Source organism: Drosophila montana, unplaced genomic scaffold (assembly GCF_035044405.1).
Source record: "Drosophila montana isolate Dmon_TW-CO22-7 unplaced genomic scaffold, ASM3504440v1 contig_2581_1, whole genome shotgun sequence".
Taxonomy (NCBI): domain Eukaryota; kingdom Metazoa; phylum Arthropoda; class Insecta; order Diptera; family Drosophilidae; genus Drosophila; species Drosophila montana.
The window spans coordinates 96,327-118,973 of record NW_026997444.1 but is presented as its reverse complement, the minus strand read 5'-3'; the positions used below and the strand labels follow the sequence as shown (position 1 = coordinate 118,973).

Genomic DNA, 22,647 nt, shown 5'->3' with positions numbered 1-22,647 from the left:
CACACATCGGTCACCACCAACACCAACTCCACCTCCACCTCCAGCTACACCCATCGCCCACCAATAGTCGAGGAAACCGGTTTTCAAGTGTTGGTGCAACTGAATTTTGATGCTGGCATTTTTGCAATCTCGGCACACGTCTCGTCGTTCACACATAACTTCGTCTAATAATCCATCAACACGCATTTATAAGATATCACACACATACACATACAAATACACACTCACACACACACGCATACATACCATTGTCATATTGATGATCATGATATAAAACAAAAATCATCCATGAAATGATGAAATTAAGAATTTTTTGAATAATTTCTACTATACATTTAACTGTAAGTTCTAAGAAATTTGTAAAGAATTTTTGGACGAAATATTGGATAAATATATATTATAAAATATAAAACGCAAGTGTGCTCCACTAAAAACTGAACTTGAGCTTTGATATTGGAATGGTTCGAAGAGCAACAACTGCCTTCCACAAGAAAAATAAAACACACATATATATTTATATATCTAATAAATATATAAAAAAAACATAAGCAAAAACGCATGCAACATTTTAAGTTTTATAAACTTTTGAGTCCCGATTTTAATGCATTACAAAAGGTATTTGTTCATAAATACAAGAATTAATTACAATATTTGTTTGATTTTGTTGCGTAACAAAGTGTTACAAAAATAATAATATCAGTGATAAACGCTAAAGTTTAAATATTAAATACATACTAAATAGCGTAACAAAATGTTACTACAAAACAAATCTACTAAGCTTAAAACGAAGCTTCTAAAGCAAAGAGCGCTCTTATTTTGCAACTAAATACAAAGAATTTACAAAACAAATTATATGTAATTAAATAAATTAAAGCGTTGCGCAACGTAAAGAAAGAAAGAATCTTAGAAAAAAATGCTTAAATTGGCATTTATAACAAATCATGAAACAAAAATACGTTTCCAAATCAAAAAGAAAATAGCGTTAATTGGTTATCTCAACCAAAATCAAAAATGAAAGATAGAGGGGAAAAGCAATCTGGCAGCCCCGATCCCGATCTATGTTAATTAACAGCTAACAAAAAAGCGCTGCTTGTGCAAGTGCAACTGTTGTTGCTTGCGCCGGTGCGCAGAGACATTGCGCAGCATAAACACGGCGCCGAACAGAACGTAGATAGTCGAGAGCAGAACAAGCATGGGGAAGGAGAAGACAACGTGCGCCGTCTTTAGCAGTGGCGCCGGCGTCCTGGGCCGAAACGGTACATAAACTCCTGCAAAGGCAATCAAAAATACACACACACATATATATAATATATATATATATATAATAGATATAGCCGGACACTGCTTACCGGTTTCAGTCTTTGAATCGCACCGTTCGCCCCCGTAGCCATTGGCGCATTCGCAGTAACTAAATCCGTTGGCATCTTCCGTGCGAAAGCAGTACCCGCCATTCAGGCAGAAATACTTGAAATATTCTTCGCTGCAGGGATACCTAAAGTTATACTCTTTCGATAACGTTCGGTTGCTAGTGCTTGTTGTTGTCATCGACGTCGACGTCGTCGTCGTCGAGGTCGTCGTCGTTGTTTTTAGAGCTTCATTTAGTTCAGAAATGGCGGCGTCTGTTGCCAGTTGCACTGTGCTGTCATTGGGCGGCGGTTCCCCAGTTGCCGTTTTAATTGTCGATGTTGCAATTGTTTGTGTTGTTCTTGTTCCTGTTGCGGTTGACTTTGTCGTAGTCGTCGTTTCTACTTCATTGGACCAGGGCTCTGTGCTCGTGTCGTGCTCCGTTGTCGCAATTGATGCCAATTCGCCGTTGATGTCCAGACTCCGCGACTCTTGCGGCATTTGTGCCGTGTCGCCCAATGTATCCGGTTCAGAGAGCTGTCCATCGAGATTGAGTTGCTGCTGTAGCTCCATTTGGCTGACCAGCTGGACTACATGCTCCTCAATCTGCAGCGTTTGCTGGCGCAACAGTAAAATCCGGCTCGCGCAACAATCTGGCGAAGGACCGACCACAAAGAGTGCCAAGAAAAGAAGAGAGGAATGAGACAAAAACAACAGTAAACAGCTGCATTCGCATGCTGATCTGGCAACTCTGATGCCGTGCTATAATTATTCGAGTGCGTGTTACCTGTGACTGCGACAATTGTTGAGAGCACGAAAATTACTTTCAATATTGGCATACATTGAATTTGCATTATTGGAAAACGCACGGAGCGGACGCGTTTTTATTGGGAGTTGGTCGCTTTGTTAAGACTTGAAAAAAATCAGTGAGAAAGTTCTTTGGACTGTTAACTGTGGCTGATGTATCCGATGCGTCAATTTAAGGATCGAGCGGCGTATCGGCCGCAAATGCAATTTGGCGTCGCAACAGAAACAAAAACATATTACACATTTGCATCTCACACACAGCAGAACAACGACAACAACAATAGATTGCTGTAGCTGCGCTTGGTGTATTTTACTGCAAAATAAAAATAGAACATTTTACGACATTTGTATTTCGATTTCGATTTGGCAGCACATTTTCTGTCACATACACGCACACGCACACGCACACACGGACAACAAAAACAAAAATTGAATTGGAAAGATTGCCTGGCAGCTTTTTATAGAAATTGAACTCTTGCACGCACCGTAGAAATGAGGGGCCTTTCAATTACTGCAAATTTAACTTGATAAAACATTATTTAATCATTTTATATAATTGTAAGCAACTAATTAGTAAATCTAGGCGCCTTGCGCATCAAAAGCTCCCTCAGCACTCGATGTCGTTGCGCGAACGTTGGAAAAGAGACTAAGCAAATAGGAGACAACAGGCTAGAACATCCGAGCGAACAGATGTACCAACAGCGCTCAGCGCGCTCAGTATGAATGAAATAGTAGAAGGAGCGTACGATAGAGAGATTGGGAGAGCGTTGCATTGAGAGAAATGCAAAGAACTCTGATTCCATTCGACTCAACTCAACTCTCTCGGCTTTTGAGTAATAGACTAATTACTACTCAATTTCTTTCGGCAAATCTAAAGACTTTGAAATACAAATGGATATTTGTTAATAGACAAGCTGACTTTGTAAGGCGCTTCTTTTGGTCAATATTTTAATGATTTGCTAACATTTCATATAACTTTTAATAATACTTTATTAAAGGACTTACGTGTATTTGTCTAGTAAGTGTTGAGATTAAATCCAACTCTCATGATCATGCATATTCGTGTTGGACATTCCTGCGGTTAAGCAATAAGTACTTGTTGCTAAGGTACATGTTTAATACACATTTGTAAATATCTAATATTTCAGATTTTCCCACATACATTCTCATATATTTTTAATAATATTGTAGCATCTTGAGCGTAAGCCATTGAGTAATAAAGAGAGAGAGCTTCCTATAGTAAATGAGCTTTATTTTTGAGTTGGATTTTGCGTTTGCGGACCATCCCGACCTACCTCTCATGATTTTCAAAACGGTAAAAAAAGCTCGGAGCAAGCCTTCAGCTCTGTCTCTTTATTACTAAATGAGCGTAAGCCCTGCTCGTGTAAAGCCCGGCACGACTCTCCACGAAACCAAAAAAACATACTACACTTTTTTAAAGAGCTTTTTTCACGTTTTTGCAACTGATCAACTGCTTCAGCTTTTGGGTTCTGGGAATAACTGTCTTTCGAATAACTGTTTCGTTTGTCCATGAAAGGGATGCTATCCAATATTATCCCATCTTTGACGTAGCCATTCCTCGTGCTTCCCACGCCGATCATTATTATTAACTTAAGTATTTTCAGATCTAGATTAAGGGAAACTTAAAATTCATACGAACAAGAAATGTAATTAATCATAATTAAAACTGATAATTGTAATCTGAAGAGAGTGCGAAAGTCGTGATTTTTAACAATTGTATCATTTATTCTTACATGTCAAATAGTAATTAATTGTATCGCATTTATTTGAATTAATTAAACTTATTGTAATACACAATAAATTTAAAAATTCGTTATCATTTGTTTTACGTAGTTTGCATTTTGCTGAAATTTCTATTTGCTTGAAATCTTTATTTTTTTTTTTTTTGGTATTACTTTAGATATATGTATGTATATACGACATCACGTTTTCGTAATTGATATTTCTCCTATGCAATTCATGTATTCCTATATAAAGCAATAAATAACTTCTTTTTTTGGGGGGTTTTTCAGCATAATAAATTGTTGTGCACTGTCCCCCACGTTTGTATGTTCCTATACAGACTTAATTTAATTTAAAATGTAGTTCTTTCTTTTTACTATACACAAATATACAATATTTACATTACACTAAAATATCAAGGTTAAAACTACAAACAAAAGTGGTTCAGGAATTGATGTAGTAAAAAATCATTAAACATTATTATTTAAGCCAGTTTGTTTTAAAGCATGGGCACATACATATCTTTGAATGTGTGTGCGTGTGTGTCCGTGTGTGTGTGTGTGCGTGTGATGTGTGCGCGTGTGTATGTTTGTTTGTATGTGTGTACTCATTATGTACATGTCAAGTTACTCATTTTTTAATCATTCTATCGAGTATAAATCAAATATAAAAAAATTACTGAAACTTGAGCAAATTGTGTTACATTAGTAAACGTAATAAAAATTGGTGCATGTACCGAAATGCAGTCGAAGAAAGCTCTCGACGCCAGCGGCGCTGTTAACTGTTAAGCTTTTCTGTTATTTCATTGGTTCAGCGCTGTTAAGACGCTTGAAAGCTTTCAAAATGGCGTCGCTAGTGCTGTCGCTGCTGCCGCTGCTTCTGTTGATGGTTGGCAGCTGCGAGCAGCAAATTGCGCGACTGCATCTCAAAATAACGCAAAAGTATTTTTGAGTATCAGTAATGTACGCCGGGAGTTGCTGGATTGGGATTGGGATTTGGATTTGGATTGGTGGTAGCATTTGCATTCGATGCCGCCCCACTGCCGCCTCCGCTGCTGTGGTTATTGTTGTTGTTGTTGTTGCTATTCGCGCTGTTGTTGTTGTTGTTGTTGCTGGTATTGTTGGTGCTGCCGGAGTCGCCGAGCCAGGAGTCGGGACTAGGCGGAAAGTCAGGGTATCCCTGATCGGGACTAGAATCGTTGCTCAGATCCGAAACATTGTTGCTACTGTGCAGGCGATGATGCGATTTACTGGCCAGTAAATTGGAGCCAACAGCATGATCTAAAAATGGGCAAAACGGGCACAAATCCGTATTATCTGACGCTTATTGCAGCTCAAGCGAATCCCTACCTATATTTGTGTACACAATGTTGTCCGGATAGGAGCCGAACGTATGGCTCTGGCCCGGAGCAGGCGGCGAGCGACTGCTCGGCGGATACTGCGACGGACTGGAGCTTCCATGCATGTAGGAGCCGCGTATGCTATGCGGCGAGGCGCCCTCGTCCAGGCCCAAATTGACGGTGCTGTAGCTGTCGTTGCTAAGATCTGGACACGAGAATGAACGTGAGCAGGAGGAGTTTTTTGGAGGAGTTGACTGGACTGCGGGGGGGACCTACCGTGATGACTGAAACTGTCGTAGTCCACCTTCAGCTCATCCTTGTCGAGGAATTTGTCAGTGCGGGGCGAGCAGTTACCCTTCATGGAGCGGAAGTACTGGCTCCAGCGCGTGCGGCCTGCATCCTTTTTCAGTCGCTTCTCCTTGGCGCGTCTAAAGCATAGTTGGGCGTCAGTTTATCTTTCATTAGTCAATCAGTTGGCCGGTTGGCTGGCTCACCTGTTCTGGAACCACACTTGCACCACCCGCATATCCAGGCCCGTGTCCTGCGACAGTTGTTCGCGTACATGTCGGGCGGGTTTCGGGCTGTTATTGTATGCGGTTTTCAGTGTCTCCAGCTGCTTGGCCGTAATTGTGGTCCGGGGCCGTTTATTGGGCTGATCTCCGTCCAGCGAGCCATCCAAGTAGAGACCTGCAATGGGCAGCGGCGAATGAGGTGCCTGCCGTTTATATTGTGCCGGAGTCGGCAGACATACCCTTCGCCTTGGCCTCCTCGTAGTCGCGCTTGCAGATGAGCTTGCGATCCTCCATCAGATAGAACTCATCGCCCGTGTTGAGGGTGCGCGAGCACATGGCGCACAGGAAGCACTGCAGATGATAGACATTGTCCTGGGCGCGACGCACCACCTGCGTTGGCGGTATGCCCATATCACAAGCGGAACACTTCGTACCATAACGTCTGTTCGACCCGAACATTGGCAACGGGCAGCGGGAGATTTTTATTAAGCCGGCAACAGCAAATGTGCGACTCGGCACTCAGGATCGGCCTGGGTGTCAGCCGTTAGAGAAATTTACTTACTTGAAGAAGTCCTCCTTGCAGAAGAGCTGCCCGTTCCGGGCGAAACACTTGTCGTTCAGCTGGGCGTGGCACTCGCTGCACTGCAGGCACTTGGCGTGCCATGTCCGTTCCAGCACCTTCAATATGAAGCGATCCAGGATCAGCTCGTGGCAGCCGCCACACTTTGGTATCGTCGCTGTGGGTCAAACATGAACAGTTCATATATTATTAATTACCATTACATTTTCGCTAAAACTGCTCGCAATCGAATTCTAATTGTGGTGGCAACTCTGCTCGTGCTAGCGACTACTCTGCTCCATTGCGATTTACCCATTTGCATTTTTTTCTTCGATTTTTTCTCTATTAATTTCTCGGCTCGTTTTCTCGTAAATCAATTCAAAATGAATTTTAATTGAGCTATTTGTTTGTAATTTGAATCTGGTTTGTCGTCTATTTAAAAACTGTCATTATGAAAAATGTAAATGGGATATTCAGGCCTGTTTTGAAATTTACAAAAGTCTATTTGCCTGGCGTGTTCCTCCTCCCCGCAATCTCTAAGAACCATTCTCAAATGTTTCTTTTCTTGAGTTTCGTCTACGGAAATTATAAACTTGAATTTAATTTATTTTTTTTTTTTCTTTTAATGGATTGTTGACCTGTATAAAGGTGTCATCTGTATTATGTATATTTATCCTCGATGTCGATTCTTGAGATTTTAATTAAAGCCCAAGAAATCTGGGAAATCGTATAAAAACAATAACGTCACCAAAATTCTATTTTGTCTTTTGCTCAAAATTAAACATATCTGATTTTGTGCAAGGTGATTCTTTTTTACAGAAATGTCTCCAAAATCTCTCTGAAATCTCTCCAATATTATTTATTTTACATTTGGATTATATTCAATAACTTATTAATTTTGTTTTTAACCTGTTTTGTATCTGAGGCTTTTATTTATATTTATAAATCTATGGTCGTAACTGTCTGGCTTCTAAACTCTCCGAATTAAATTTCCATATCTTTATCTATATAATTGGAATTATCTGTTGTTCAAATCGTAACATCTCTAAAGGAAGAAAAATCTCTTTGTAAGCTACTTTTAACTGTACGGTCCTTAGACAACTTTACTATAACGGGGCTTCCGATGTATTAGTCAATTTCTATGAGGTTCTGTAGGTATGAAAACAGAAGATATCTTATTCTCGATACTCTAATCTGGAACTGGGATATTTTTATTTTCTCCTAAGGAAATGTTATATATTGACTGTTAAGGAATTTTACGAGATTAGCTTTTCGGAAACTTACACAACAGAAAATCTGGCAATTGACTTAGATTAATGGGCGGTACGCGATCGTCACATTTTCCATTGGACAGAAAGTCACTTTTGAACATCATTAGCTTCAAAAGTTCCATGCCTGCGCGATGTGGGATGGGCTAGGTGCTGGCTAAGATCAGGCTTACATATACACATGTGTGTGTACGTGTGAACATAAATGGGGGACCCTCTCGGAGTGGCCGCTTTTGCTTAAGGAATTGCCTACACGTTCACCGTTTAACATTCAACAGCATTCACAATGGTCACATTTTTGGCATTATGTGTTTTTGCACTGGCGCATGGCCATTGGCCGACGGCGACGACAACGGCGACGACGACGACGACGACGACGGCGACGCAACGCGAAGTAACGACAACGTTTTTACCGTTACCAAAGTTTTCAGTTTGAAATGCGACGCACGAATGACGACCGAGCGCTCGTAGAGCAAGTGCGGCGGCGTCGGCGCTTGGAAAGCAACTGACGAACCGCTGCTTTGCTTTGCAGTCATCTGTTCTCAATGGTGGTGGGTGAAGGTGGCGCACTCAAAATCACACTCACACACACACAGACACACACACACGTATTGCTGCTGACATAATCACGCCAACAGCCCAACCCTTAGAAATCAAACTGCACTTCCAATTGGAAACTGCTGCTGCACCCTGTGCTTTTAGTTATGTGTATATGTTATTGTTGTTTTTGTTGTTGCTCATATTTTGGCTGTGCCAGTTTTCCAAGCTTGCCTTTTTGTCTTTTGGCCCGAACAATTGAGTTTGGGTTGGTCTCCCAACAGCAACGGCAACAGTAACAACAACAGCCGCTTTGGCGGGGAAATTGCATTGTAACACATTGCTTTAGCCTCTATCTGTCGCTGTAAGTGTGTGTGTGTGTGTGTGTGCGATTCAGTTTTTCGTTTTGTCCATGTGTTTGTGTGTGTGTTTTGTTTTTTTGTATATTTATGCCTGGGATTGGTTGTTTTGTGTTCGTCGACGTTGCGCCGTCGCCTGAACTTTTCGGGGAGTGGTCTCAAAGCTTTTTCAGCTTTTTCTGCTCACTCGCTTGCTATCTAATAATATCCCTCTCTTTCGTTCTTTCTCTCTGTGTGTCTCTCTCTCTCTCTCTCTCTCTCTCTCGTCTATATTGTCTGCGTCCAGTGTTGCGAATTTGTACGTATATTAAAAATATACATAAATTTGTTCGTGCACACAGACACACAAACACACACACATACAAGCACACCACTTGGCTGCCAGTGCGTTATTGTTGTTGTTATGATATGTACTGTTGTGTCATTGTTTAACTGTAAAGTGACCTTAAAGCTGTTAAATTTTCGTCTGGCCGCCATGTGGATCGACTGATGTATACTAACGGTAAACGGCTGCGCGTCCAAATTGATTTCAATGTCTCCCGCCACAGGCCGCACTCCGGCTAACGGTATCGGAGTTTTATTGACATTCGCATTGTCACAAATACCAAAAATATACGCGACCTAACCTCACTGTTTATTTGCTTATTGTATTTTGCAACTAATCAATCAATCACATTACGTTTTGCATTCTTGATACTAAACTACATTTGTGTCTGCATTCATATTTTCGATATTGAGGCATACTTTAAGGAGCAATACAAGAAATTTAAAGTTGGCTCAGCAGCAAAAAGGCCGCAATCGAAGGCGTCTAAAATTATGTTGGAATTGTGTGAGCTGCAGACGGACAGAGAAAGCTTACACACACACACACACACACTACACACGCACATTTGTACGAAAGCTTAGGTTCAGGGAAACTAAGAGGACCAGCATTTGGTTCGGGCCTGGCTGCTGGATAAATGGGGGCTTAAATATGGTAGAAACCTAAAAGGTAGAAAGTCGTGAAATGTGCGCCAAAGCAGGGATTACTTTTTCTGGAGCCCCAGGGCCGGAGCTGTCTCTTCTTCGGGTTTTTTTTTTTTGCATCTGCACATATGTATGTGCGTGTATCTGAGCGTACGCATGGCTTAGGAGCTTTTGCCCTTTCTCTCTCTCTCTCTCTCGCTGTCCACTTGGGATTGTTGCGACTGCTGTTCAAAAATGCATATTGCCCAAAAAATGGCATTTAGAACTGGACACGCTGCCAGCTTGTTGCATAATCGCAGCATGCCAAAGACAAGAGCACAGCAAGAGCGGACGGGGCGGAGCGGGGCGGTACGGGGCGGTACGGTTCCAGTCAGCAGCCGCACAACAACACCCACACACTTTGCACAACACAAATAACAACTGTGATAATACTGGGGATGAGCGTGTAGCAGGCGGGCAGGAAAGAGCAGGCGGGCCAACAAAATGGCTGGCATTTGAGCCGTAGCCATTGCTGTGTGTATTGCCTCATGTTCATGTTCTGCGTCCTGCCAAATTCACTTGGGCTTTAGCCTGTCTTGTAGCTGGCGTTAAAACTTGAATGCGCCACGTTCTGTTGCTGCTTTTAAGCTCCTGCTTATTTGCTTGGCTTTGCCGCCGTCGCCGGCAGCTGGTCAAATGCTTTAAAGGGACTCGTTTCGTAAATACATATATATATGAATCTTCACGAGTTTGTTGCTAATTTATGTTTTTACATATGCATTTAAAATCATTTATCAAAGATATTAACAAGGATTTGCCATCCACAGCAGATGTCAGCTTAGGTAATTGAGCAGAGTTCAAATCATGTATTTATTCATATGTTCATGTATGTATGCATATTTTAAATAAATTGTACTCCCTGAAAAACCAGCTCTAAACAACAATGTTGTAGGCTGAAAGGCTGGAATATAGATATGTCATTTATATGCAATTAAGGATGTGATTCGTTTTACCCAGAGTTTCCGACTTTCCAACCTCGGTTTTACCAATGCCTATATTTTCTCCACTTTATAGCTGATGCCTCCTATTTTGGTTTTTAAATGTATCCTGTTACGATAAGTTAGGTAAAGGAAAAATATGTTGTACCTCCCCTCACTTTCACGACCATAAAAAGTTCAAGCTATCTATCCTTTGGATTTGAAACAAGTTAATAAGTTATTTTAAAGGATTTAAGATGAATAAAGCTAGGTAAGTAAATGAACCACTATATCTTTAAACTAGTTTGGACATTATCTACTGCATACTTCCAGGGTCGATAGCTGCAATGGAACAATAGGATCTGTAGTTTTTTTTGGGGGAAGGGCCCCTTGTTGTGGGGAGGGGGTTGTTGTAGGGGCGGCTGCGAAAACGTAAATTTTCCTTAAACAATCCCTGCTAATTTTCCTAGAACTCGTTGCTTTAGGTTCACAAAGAGGATCAATGCGATCTTTCAAATATATATATCTGTGTGTCGTCTTGAAGAGATTATGTCTGAAGGCGTAGAGTTTGCTGACTAAAATAAAAGCTAACCCGTCAACAGGACATTTCGATTTTTAAAATTTTTCCGAATGGGCGAAAAGTAAAATTTTATTTCACCTCTTTGAAAACTTCTCCTGTTGCGCTGCAAATGAAAAAGAACAAAATAATATCGCCCTAAAATGCGATTCTCACGAATTCTAGCGTTGATTTTCAAGAATTTTATTAACTATCTAATAATATCTAAATATCTATCTGTGTCTCTCTCTATCTCGCAATTGATCATATTGCTTTCGCTGCTTTAAATTAAGGACTTAGCTTGATAATGATATAACTAATTGGCATTGCCAATAATATTTTTGTATATGTTACCAATGACCAATAACCAGACCCATAAATAAAACTGATTAGTATTATCAATAGCCCAATGTTAGGTTTGAAGGGAGTTCCAATTATGTTTTACATGGAAGAGGTTCCAATTTTTGGGCTGGAGGTTATTTGGGTTTGTTATAATTGTAGTTAAAATTCTCGATATTTAAGATACATGCTTGTTACAAGTTACGTTATGTATAAGTGGAATGAATAATTATGTATGTATGTATATGGCATATGTTCGACGTTTGTAGTTATTAGAGTGACAACTTGATTAGACAGCAACCCTTCGAGTCGCCCCACTAATTTGACTACGGCAGAGTCCAGCTACGAATGTCTGTAATCGACGGGAGAATAGATATTAAATAGTGGCGAGCGGGTATGGCTACGCCTATTCCATTAGTCGGAAACCAAACAAAAGACCCATTTAGATAAAAGTCAGAAGTGGTCGCAGCTCAAATTCATAATCATAATAGAAGTGGTCGGCTATTTATAGAGCATATTCCAGTATGCAGGATGTATTCGGGCAGAGTGACCAACTAAAAGTTATTACGCAACAACCGATGCACTCCGAAAGGGGTAAGCCGGGCCGATAGACATCTTGCCGGAGTCCGCGGCATAGAGCCGAATGCGCGATAAAACATTGAAAGCACTCCAAAAGCATTAATAAAACGTCACCAGGCTGGGCAGGAGAGGGGGAGCAAGGGGGCCGGAGTGGGCGGGTCGGTGGGTCGTTGGGTGGGCTGCAGGGTTGGTAAGTGGACACACGTGAACTTTACACCTTGGCCAGCTGTGCTCCAGGTCGATGGTTGCCTCATCGCGTGTCCGCCAGTCGTTTGGTCGCGCCACACGCATCCATTAGGATTCAAATTGCGGCCGTCTTTTTATGCGCTTGGCTTTTTGGCTTTGGCTTTGGCTGTGGCTTTTCATTTCAGGCCAGCGAGGATGTGCCGTGCCGGCGAGGGGTTGGCCCTATTGCACGCGCAGTCACTTTGCATAGGAAAACGCGGCGTCATCTGCACGACTCGCTCCGACCCGAGCCACGCTTATTATCTAATTAGAGGCACTTCAAAACATTACAAAAAGTTTTGCCATTTGAGGGCAGCTAAATAAGTGTCTTTTGTTCCAATAAAAAACAAAGGAACAACAACTGACACTGGGTTATGGTCAGGACCTAGTCCATCGTCATCTCTTGGAGGGCTGAGTGGAGAATCTGCTTAATGTGTTTACTTCCTTTATTGGGCTGTGCACCATTTGGCGGTTTAAGAATGTATAAAGTTAAGAGCAATGTGTTCAGATAACTGAATAATTATCTGGCCAAAACAACAACAAAAAAATAAGGAATTAAGAATTATTAATATTATCTTGGGATGCCGAACTGCATGGCAAGCAACCTATAGAGGAGGCGCATAGGAAGGAGGCTTAAATGGACCTACCCCTTAGAGCTAGTTCATCGACGCCTCTAGTGTAGCATGGTGTGCAGGCTAAACAAATAATCTAGTCCAAACAAAATAAAAACATACCATAAATAAATATCTAAACTAAGCCAAAAGTTGCTAGACTATAGTAACTAAAAATCTTTGGATGTCGCATTTTTAATACAGGATCCTATTTAATATTCTGATCCGATGTTTTGACCGATTTAAAATAGGCAGCTATCTAATAAAAAATAAGATATAAGAAATATGATAGGTTGATATATTGAAATATTGCCCACATTAAAAACTGATGGGAGGAGATAGGCGAAGGCAAGGAAATGGCTGTGCAATTTATTTTTGTAGCTTATATGCCTGGCTAGTATTTGGTGACTGTTTTATTGGTCTCCAGGTTTCGAAGGGATTCAACATCGATGCATTAATAAGGTCATCATGGATGGGAGATGGATGGAAACAGCCGACGACCCGTCAGGATATGTGTTTCGGCTTCGGGCAATTTGCTGGATAATTAATTTGGAAACACTTTCGCGGCTTGTGACAAATGTTTGACTGCTTTTTGGGTCTTTTGCGCCGAGCCGCGCATAAACTATTTATCATAAGAGAGTGCGGCCAGAATATGGAGATCTATATAGGATGTAGGGCAGGGCAGGGCAGGGCAGGGAGCAAAATACGAATGGCAACGCCCATTTAACGCAGCGCCAGTCAACGCATCTGTTCCAAAGCATTTATCAAAATGTCAATGCAGCACTTAACCAAATCCATTAAGTAACTCCATGGGCACTCATCCGACCCACCGACCGACCGACCAACCGCCCGCCCACTCAAGCAGTCAGTCCGTCCGTCAGTCAGTTAGTCAGTTTGTCATGCATTCATTCATCTATTCATTGGCCATAAAAAGCGCGCAAGGCAGCCGCCCGGCCATTGTGGGCCAACCCACCCATCAACCAGTTACCAGTTACCAACCAAGTCCCCGCTCCGCCTCGCGCTCCCTGTGTATGCCGGGCGAGTAAATGCGTCCATTTAGCGGCAAACAAGCGACAGATCCGCTTGTAATCCTTTAAGTGTATGCAGTGGCAGTGGCAGCGACGGCGACTGCGACAGAGAGGCGGGACATGACTCGCTCTGGTGACAGCAAGTGCAATAATTTGTTTGCAGTTTCCCCGTTAAGTGCTCTATTTTGTGCAAATGGAAACATCAGAGCCTGGCGCGGGCAACGATAACCTCGCCAAAAGCTGGATAGAAAGCGAAGGAAGGGAGAGGGGACGAACAATTGAATGGAGAGTGCGCGTTCAAGGGTGCTGCCGAGTGTATTCAGTCGCCGTTGTTGTTATTTCCCTAACGAAATCAATTCAACAAAGTCAAACAAAAGGCACTGGGGTGGTACTGCCAATACACTCGGCAGGATAATATCCGACGCTCTGATAAAGTCAAGTTCCGGCCTGGTTACACCAGCCCAACATATGCACAGTGGGCCAACCAACGTAAATATGTGCACAATTTCAATATGAGAATCACAGAGAAGAGCTGCAATATTATAAATTTAATTAACTTTAAAGCGTACAATTTAAGTTATATTATTTACATCAACCAATATGCACAGTGGGCCAACCAAAGTAAATATGTGAACATTTCAAAATGAGAATCACAGAGAAGAGCAGCAGTATTATAAATTTAATTAACTATAAAGCGTAAAATATAAGTTATTTTATTTGAATAACTAGGCCTTGCTGACAATTAATCCTGAAATATTTTTAATAGATTACGCATCCCAATAGTTCTTTCGATTATTTGAAAATTTGTAGATTTGTTTAGGTTAAGTTTGTGTTCGTTTTCTGTTCAACCATGCCAATTCACAATCTGATTTTCGGCTTTATGCACATAAATACTGCCAATTGTGCACTCCGGAGTCCGGACATATAAACACGTAAGCATATCCGACAGACGAGCGTATCAGTTATGACGAAATCCCGCTGTTTGTTTAGAAAAAAAACCCCCATTGCGTTCTGTTTTCGGTTTTTCGAGGACACAACCCTCAAGGAGGGTTAGCTTTAGAGTTTACTCGCTGGCATTGATGACATATTGGCGAGCTGTCCTGCGGCTTGTGCCTGCCTGGCTGCCTGCCTGGCTGCCTGCATCCTTGCGACAGGGTCTGTACTCAATATTTTTATTGTGCTGCCTGTCGACTCGCTGGTATTTTGCTCTACATGCCGTTAATGCTTTTAATGTAATAAAAACATTTGAAACGTTTAGGGGCGTTTACCAAGCAGGAGACACCTTCATTGTGGCCAGTGGATATGGGTAAGGGTATGGGAAGTGGATAGTGGATGTTGGGCTGGGGTTGGGGGTGGGGGTTGGTTAAGTGGTGCTTTTTAGAGCACAGGTTTCGGGTTAATTCACTTGTTGCTTTGAGTGGGCTTGTGGCTCATGTCGTGCATATCACTTTGTTCTCGCTTCCTTTGAAGTAGGATCTTAGACAGAAGCCTTCGCTGATTACCTGGCGGCGGCAGCTGTGCCAATTTAACTTCCAGGCAAGGCAAGGCAAGGCAAGGCAAAGCAAGGCATTGGCAAGGGCTTAAGCTCAACCACTGACCTCATGAATAATGCGAGCCGCACCCAAAAAGCCAGCACATAGAGCGAAGATGTGGCACTCCTCTACGAGTGCAGACAGCCGGGCAAGGTTTATAGTTAAACAGAAATGGGTAAGCCATAAACTTCAGGCTGAGGCTCGCTCTGAGAGTCGAGCCCTGGCATTTAACCTCTGGCCCCGTGTCTCGTTTTCCCTCTCCTTTCTCCTACAACCCCAATTTTCAAGTCTGCGTACGGGGTGTAAAATTTCGAATATACAAAACTGCTACTTTTTATGGCAGTGTGAAGAAGGTTTTTGCTACAATATGTTGCTGATTATGCCGCTGGGATTAAGTGTCAGTGAGTCGGTGCTCCGAGTTCCGAGCTCGTTGCACACAGCTCACAGTTAACAGCTCGACGCTCAACCCGGCTGCATAATGACCTTAATCAATTTTGAGCAACAACCCCTGAACGCAGACCCTGCCCCCCTCCCCCCCTCCTCCACCATTCCATGGCAGGGAAAGCTGCGCGACTTTGAGAACTGTTTTCAACGGTTCGGCTTAGCCAAACTGTTGCACAGCCCATGGACGGCACTTAACTTTGTTTATATTAATGGCTGGGCTGTGTGCATGTGTGCATGTGTGTGTGTGTGTGTGTGTGTGTGTGTGTGAGGATATGGATATCCACTTCGATTGGTACTCAAATTGTTTCTGCGGCTGATGGCCGAGTAAAGTAAACGCCGCAATAAAAACTAACGCATCCAGCGCCATGAAACTAGAGACGAGCCAAGCCCAGGGCCGCGTATCCTTCAAACAGGGATGTGAGCTCTCCTCCTGGCAGCACGCGCCGGGACGAGCGGCACGCACTGTGCTGCCTGCCCCCCTGTGTATGGACGGATATCAATTATTGGCGTAGAAATTGTAGCTGCGTGGAAATTTTTGCTGCGTTTGGCTTGGGAAAGCGACAGGGGGGAGGCGGCGGGTTGGACGACGTCACGACGATCGGCTTAGGCGCTTCTTAAGTTTCCATACAATTAGCAGGCTGAAACTCTGCGCGGAGGCCCTAGAAGAGGCGCGAGCATCGCACCTTCGCTTGAAAACCGGTTTCACCTGTGCCGCGCGCACACACGTGCCTGCAATTAAAGCAAATGCAGTAATTCAATATGCGCCGCCAGCACGCCCTTAAGTTTTGTATTTGTAGCTGAAGGAGAACGAACAGGAGTACAGCGTGTGGGCCACAATTAGGCCATGTTAACACGAACTGTGCACGCTGCTGCTCATAACCGTTAACCGTTAACCGTTAACGGTTAAGAGGGTCGGACTAAACACCTGCGCGTGTCGACAACGGCAGCCGGCAGCTCCCCATCGTTGTCTTAACCAGATAACTGCCCATTGCCACGACGAGGTTCATTTCCATTAACCGGCAAAAGGCGTTTAAGTTAATAGCTTGGCCAAAGCGACCCCAAGCACAACACTCGACGCCCATCGCCCTCTTCTTGTACACGTTGCACTTTGGCTTTGCCACTTTTAGTGTTTCATAATTAAAAATGTTGCCGCTTCTCTCCGCACACACACACACACACACCCACACACATATACAGTTACAGGTGTGCGCGTGTCTGTGTTTATGTGTTCCCTTCCGGCGAACGAGAATCTGTCGCCATCTGCAGCTGCGCCATTTTGTTGCTCTGCCTTGTCGTTTGCGCCTTTGCCAAGGTGAATTTCTTTTTGGACACCTTTTAATGCGTTTGCTTTTAATTCCGTACAAAGCACTCACGGCCTTACCGCACACACACACACACACAGACATGTAAAGTGAATGTCGCCTGGTTTTTATTATGCCCATTATAATTTACTTTATGCATGTGATTCCTGGGCTCCCACTTGTTGTTGCCCTTCTGTTCGCTTTTGTGCGTACTTAACTGCGCTTTTTCTAGCGGCATTCTAATTTCTTAATTGCGGTCGAACGAGGTGTGAACAGGTGCAACAGCTTTTGCAAGACTGCGTTTTTGCTCGCATTAGCTTAATGCTACGGCATCCAAAGAAAAACTATAATGTAAATTTCCACAACTTGACAAAAGTTGTTCGGTAAATAAAAAGGCCGCGGCCACACCAAAAATGAACTGTCAAATATTTTAGTTGGACACAAAAAACGTACGAGTGGCGTCCAAGTAGCAGCTTGTCACGACAATGCGATGGCCACATCCGCCGCATTCCCGCACCCAATCCCCATCTCTGTACCCTGCCCCTGCCCCTGCCCGCATCCACCATTGCCATTTCCCGCGGCTGTGGCGGCGGCTGTGGCGGCGGCTGTGGCTGTGGCTGGTTAGTGGACGTGCAGCACAATAACTTTTCAATTTGTGGCGCACATTCCAGCTGACGTCCATTAAACAATGGAAGCGCCACACATTCTCTATTTTCAATTTTCCTATTTTTACGCTCGCTTTTGGTTACTTTGCAAAAAGCATTTTGTTCGCATTTTCTTTTTTTTTTTTGTGTGTAGTTCGCTTTCTATTTATTTTTTGCTCGCTTTTTTGCGCTGTTGGCCAAACAAAAGGCGCGCTCTCGTTGGCAGCCACTCAAGCGTCAAGCCGGCGACGACGAGCAGCGCGAGCTGACCAGCAGCACCCTTGACCGGGCTATAAAGCAGAGAGAACAACAAGCAAAAGCCCCAAAGAACATGCGACGAGGAGGACGACGACGAGGATGACATGGCTGGTTCATGTATGGAGCACATGGTCGTTACCCGTTTCCAATTTTGAATGCTGCGACCATCAATCGGGCCACATCGCCGGGCCGCCTTTATGGTTATGCCTGGCCAAGAAAAATGGGCAATGCCTGCATCATTTTATTTTCTTCTTTTTTTGTTACTTGCCAACTGTATTGTGTCTGAAATGGAACTTCATCAAGCCGGCAAAGACCGGGCTACGGATTCGGGGAGCAACCTTTTCACATTCATCGAAGCGCAGCGCGGCAAGGCACGGCACGGCACGACTCGGCAACGAGGCAGAAAAGAAAAAGGTTTATTGCGGTCTCTATAAAAATACACACTTGGGGTGATTTTCTTTTGAAGCGCGCACACAAAAACCTCCTAGGTGCAGGTGGGCGGGGTCGATGCGGGGGCGGGCGGCGAGTGGGGTGGCTAAGTAAGTGGGGGTGGTTAGGGCAGGCGGTTGGTCTAACGACTTTGCTTGGTGCCCATTTTATTTGCCTGCCGCCTGCCCCCGGCCCCCTGCCCCCCCGAGCTGATGCGCTGAACCAGGCTGAGCTGCTCTCAGTTCTTGGCTGCCAGGCTACCATTATCTTGGCTTTGCCCTTATGGGCTTTTGTGTGCGTTTGATGAAGCCAAGATGGCGCCGAGTCGGGTAAATGGGGCCCCAACCAGGGCCTTGCCTTAGCCCCGTTTACTGTTGCTGCTGCTGCTGCTGCTGCTGCTGCTGCTCCTGCTGCTGCTCCTGCTGCTGTTGTTAAAATATCAGCCACAAAAATGGACGTCGGCGTATTTATAGAGGGTGAAAGATTGATAGAGTGTGCGTGAAAGGGACAGAAGACACTTGCCTAAGGGTTGCAGTTGGGGTTGCCTGGCCTTTGAATGGGGGGCAGCTGCCGCGGCCGGAGACGAGTACCCATAGTTGGGGCAATACTTTATACAAATTTCCGGCAATAATTGCTATAAATTATACGAAACCCGATTTAAAATTAAACTTGTTTTGATTAGACCAAAAGCAACTTTAAATAAAAAACAAGTTGTACTTCAAATTATTTATTCGTGAAGCAGAGACAACGCAATCTCCGCCCAACAAAGGTTGGAGCTCACATAAGGGTCCTGGCTGACCCCATCAGAGAGAGACGCCTCCAAAGGCTACACCCCGACGACCTACCTAAGAGGCGTATTATTCAAATATCTCCTTCTCTTAACCCATTATTGTAAATATCAAATAAGATAAGCAAGCCAAAGATTTAATACCCTTGCAGGCACAACCTTTTCATAATGCTCATAGTGCTTTGTCCGTATCTAAGAAGCACAGGGAAAATAGTTAATGCCGAGTATCGTTAAGACATCTTGAAAAACAAAAAAAATTTCATACTAATTAATTTGCGATCGATCGTTTCTATGGCAGCTCTATGATATAGTGGTCCGATCCATCTGGTTTCGACATATGTACTGCGTGCAACAGAAAGAGGGACTTCTGCAAAGTTTCATAAAGATAGCTTTAAAACTGGGAGACTAGTTCGCATAGAAACAGACAGACAGATAGCCAGACAGACGGACAGACGGTCGGGGCTCACATAAGGGTCCTGGCTAATCCCATCAGAGAGAGGCGCCTCTAAAGGCGACGACCTACCTAAGAGGCGAATTCTTCAAATATCTCCTTCCCCTAATCCATTATTGTAAATATCATATAAAATACATAATTGTAACTATACATTCTTCACTTATTTCGCTTGGTAGAGATCAGAAGGCACTGATATATGATATATATGTGTCATATTTAATTAAAAGGAAAAAAAACCATAGATAAACTCTATTCTTTACCATGAGCTGAAATGGTGCTGACTTTCACGTGCTGTCTATCCCGATGCAGCTCAATCTCAGCCCAATTGAAGCCCGGTTTCATAATCTTTGCTGCATGGTCACGTGCACAGCGCCTCGAAGCAGGCCATAAATTTTACTTAGCTGCAAGTTTACAGTCGAGATTCAACTGAAATCGAGACGTGCAATGGCCCCCGCCATCAACTATTTAGGCGAGTTCCCTGTGACAGTTGCCATTCTCCTCGGTCTAGTCCAAAGCGTGACCAGCATCCATTCCTTCTTCCACATAAATATGTGCACATGTGCATACATATATATATATGTATAAACACTTTTGATCTGCTGTCGCCCACGTACTCTTGACAGCCATTTGCAGCCGTTTTTTAAGCGCAATTCCCAAATGTGGGCAACAGTCACGCCCACTCTCTCCGGGCTCTCCCGGCCGCCCCCCAGTTGGGTGCATTTTGAGTGCACTTTGTGCGTCATTTTTTGCTCTTGGAATATGTTCGCATAAAATGTGATACAAAAACCAAGCAGAAGAAAACTTCTGACAAACTGACGGCATTTTCGCACTCAATTAGTTGGCATTAGGAACAACAACAACAACAACAACATCGGCGATGGGATTTGTGTCGTTCCATTAAAGTTTTATTCACGCAATCGACAATGGCCTGGGGCAACAGCCTGGGCGAGCTTACGTTAACTCCTTTGGCCCGTTGTCACACCAACTAAGCGAACCCAAGCCCAGCCCATCGAGGGGTCGCATCTTCCTCAGCCCGACCGATAATAAAAAACAATTTGCCACCCATTGGGCATTAACGACAACAAACGACAACAGCATCTTCTTCCCTCTCCCCGTCTGTCCGACTGTCTGTCCGTCTGTCTGTCTGTCTGTCTACCCAACCCACCCGACCTGTTCATCCTGCGTGTTGTGTCTGGTGCAGTTTTAGCACAAATGGCAACATATGGCCAAATGGCTCGAGTGGTTTTCGGGCTTAGCAGTCCGCATGCAATAAAATCATTTTGTTCATTGAACGCTTTCACTGAGCGTCGCATAATTTGCGACATACGCTCAAGTCAGTCCCGGCCAGGACCAGGTCGCCAGAGCGAAGTCCTGCTCCGACTCCGGACTCAGACTCGGTTTCGCCTGGCTGGACATGGTGTCATGCATTTTGTAAATAAAACCATTTATCTGTTTAACAGCTCTTGATTTTACCCAGGATTTATGGAGCTCGATTGATAGTTTGATAAGGACAACACACTGGACGGTTTCCACTCTAGTCTTAAAATAATAAAGGGTACGTTATGTGTCCGAGCGCTCAAGTCTAGTCCGATGGGTGGACTACTGATGACTATTGGATCACCTCACCTTGTCATATTCATTTTTATTATACGAGCGGGTATATCCCGGCCTTGCCCGTGGTACGTATAAAACAAATTCTCTCAAAGATCTTTGAAAATGAATGTGAATCCCATCGATTAAAAAAAAGAATAATGTTGCCAGATTAAGATGCCAAATTAACCTAGAGACCAAACCATGAACAAAAAGCCAAACCTCCTGAAAATCGGTTGAGATTTGACCGACTTATGGAGGTGGGAAATTTAGACCTATGTCTTATATAGGATAATAGCGGGCATACTCCGGCCTTGCCCGTGGCACGTTTAAAATAAATTCTCTTAAAAATATAGGAAAATGAGTTTTAAACCGATCGAAGAGTATATATACTATGGAATATAAACTATGGTTTTCTTATATAAGTTATGGTGCGAAGACTTATCCCAAATTAAACCCGTCAACCTTCTTTCAAGAACACCTTATTTAAGAACCCCTTATTTCAGTGAAATGCGAAATGCTCGGGAGATGTCAACGTTCTTAAAAATAAAAAAATCCAAAATCTACTGCATATTCTTAACATAGACAGATCCCAAAATGTTTAATAGATGACACCGCGAAACTCCAACCTTGTAAAATGTACAGCATATTTTTTTCAAGCTTGTTTAAGAAAACATTTGGAGTCTTTTGATTTGTGGGCTTGTGTGATTTTGTGGTGCAAAATATATGCTGCCTTATCGTGTTGATCCTCTTTATCTAACCGTGCCCTTCCCCTACTTCCCTTACTAGGTCAACTGCGGGTGCCACTGGAAAATGTTGCGCTATCAAGAGAGGGTTGTCGCGGTTGTCGGCGAGCGGTAACATCAAAGTGCTTAAATAACTTTACTTTAGATTTAATAAACGATTATAGTTGACTTTAATCCAAGTAGCAGGCAATACAGCTACTCCAGACGCAATCACTGCCACATTTATGGCACTTCAGTGGACTAACCCACCTGGAGTAGTAGGTAAGCCCCCACTGGAGACCTGGCACTTCACGGATAGATACGGCTTCCAGTTATAAAACCTTGTTTGACACTTTCGAGTGGTCGCTCGAAGTAGGGTTGCCAGCAATAGAAGGAAAGTAGTTCAACATATAGAGTAAATAGCGCTAGAAGCGCAACATAAATCGCCGGCAAACAGACCCGGCGGCACCGCTTAGAAGTCGGACGGGTTGCGGGTTCGTTGCACAACAATCGAAACTGTCTAGCTGGAGTTACGAGTGCCCCCAGATCTGGTGTTGTTTTTGAATTCGTGTGCCAAGAGTGACACTTATCTATTTGGCTAACGTTGAGTGTGAAATGCAAGCACTTTAACGTTAGCGTTAACTTATCGCCCCCAATCCTGATAAGCGGACAGAAGTGCTCAACTGCTTCATCAAATCAATACAATGAGCTGATCTGCAAGTCGTGACCATATCGTGAGCCAAGATTTTACGCAT

At 43.4% G+C, this 22,647-nt stretch overlaps 2 protein-coding genes and 1 long non-coding RNA gene across 6 annotated transcripts in view; 1 reads left to right on the top strand and 2 right to left on the bottom strand.

The window, feature by feature from the left end:
* Window positions 1-903: 903 nt before the first annotated feature.
* grk (gurken) lies at window positions 904-2,785 on the bottom strand. Its single transcript, XM_064682953.1, has 4 exons — window positions 2,637-2,785; window positions 2,132-2,464; window positions 1,350-1,997; window positions 904-1,268 (listed from the first exon to the last, which is right to left on the bottom strand). Exons 2-4 carry the CDS (start codon window positions 2,196-2,198, stop codon window positions 1,066-1,068), a joined length of 918 nt encoding a protein of 305 aa, XP_064539023.1. The 5' UTR covers window positions 2,199-2,464; window positions 2,637-2,785; the 3' UTR covers window positions 904-1,065.
* LOC135428841 (uncharacterized) lies at window positions 2,783-3,359 on the top strand. Its single transcript, XR_010436332.1, has 3 exons — window positions 2,783-3,073; window positions 3,150-3,258; window positions 3,343-3,359. It is a non-coding gene; the product is annotated as an uncharacterized LOC135428841 (long non-coding RNA).
* A 1,143-nt stretch (window positions 3,360-4,502) lies between these two features.
* Lim3 overlaps window positions 4,503-22,647 on the bottom strand; it is a 30,605-nt gene continuing 12,460 nt past the window's right edge. For 2 of the 4 annotated variants that reach the window (XM_064683079.1, XM_064683080.1), the window contains 6 exons: window positions 6,308-6,482; window positions 5,985-6,187; window positions 5,728-5,920; window positions 5,510-5,661; window positions 5,244-5,438; window positions 4,503-5,174 (listed from right to left, as the gene is read on the bottom strand). In XM_064683079.1, the coding sequence (XP_064539149.1) occupies window positions 4,849-5,174; window positions 5,244-5,438; window positions 5,510-5,661; window positions 5,728-5,920; window positions 5,985-6,187; window positions 6,308-6,482 (1,244 nt within the window). In that variant the 3' untranslated portion in view covers window positions 4,503-4,848. Of the gene's footprint in view, window positions 5,175-5,243; window positions 5,439-5,509; window positions 5,662-5,727; window positions 5,921-5,984; window positions 6,188-6,307; window positions 6,483-6,616; window positions 6,720-7,588; window positions 7,987-22,647 lie in introns of those variants that run through there. The other 2 variants (XM_064683081.1, XM_064683082.1) reach the window with 2 other exon arrangements.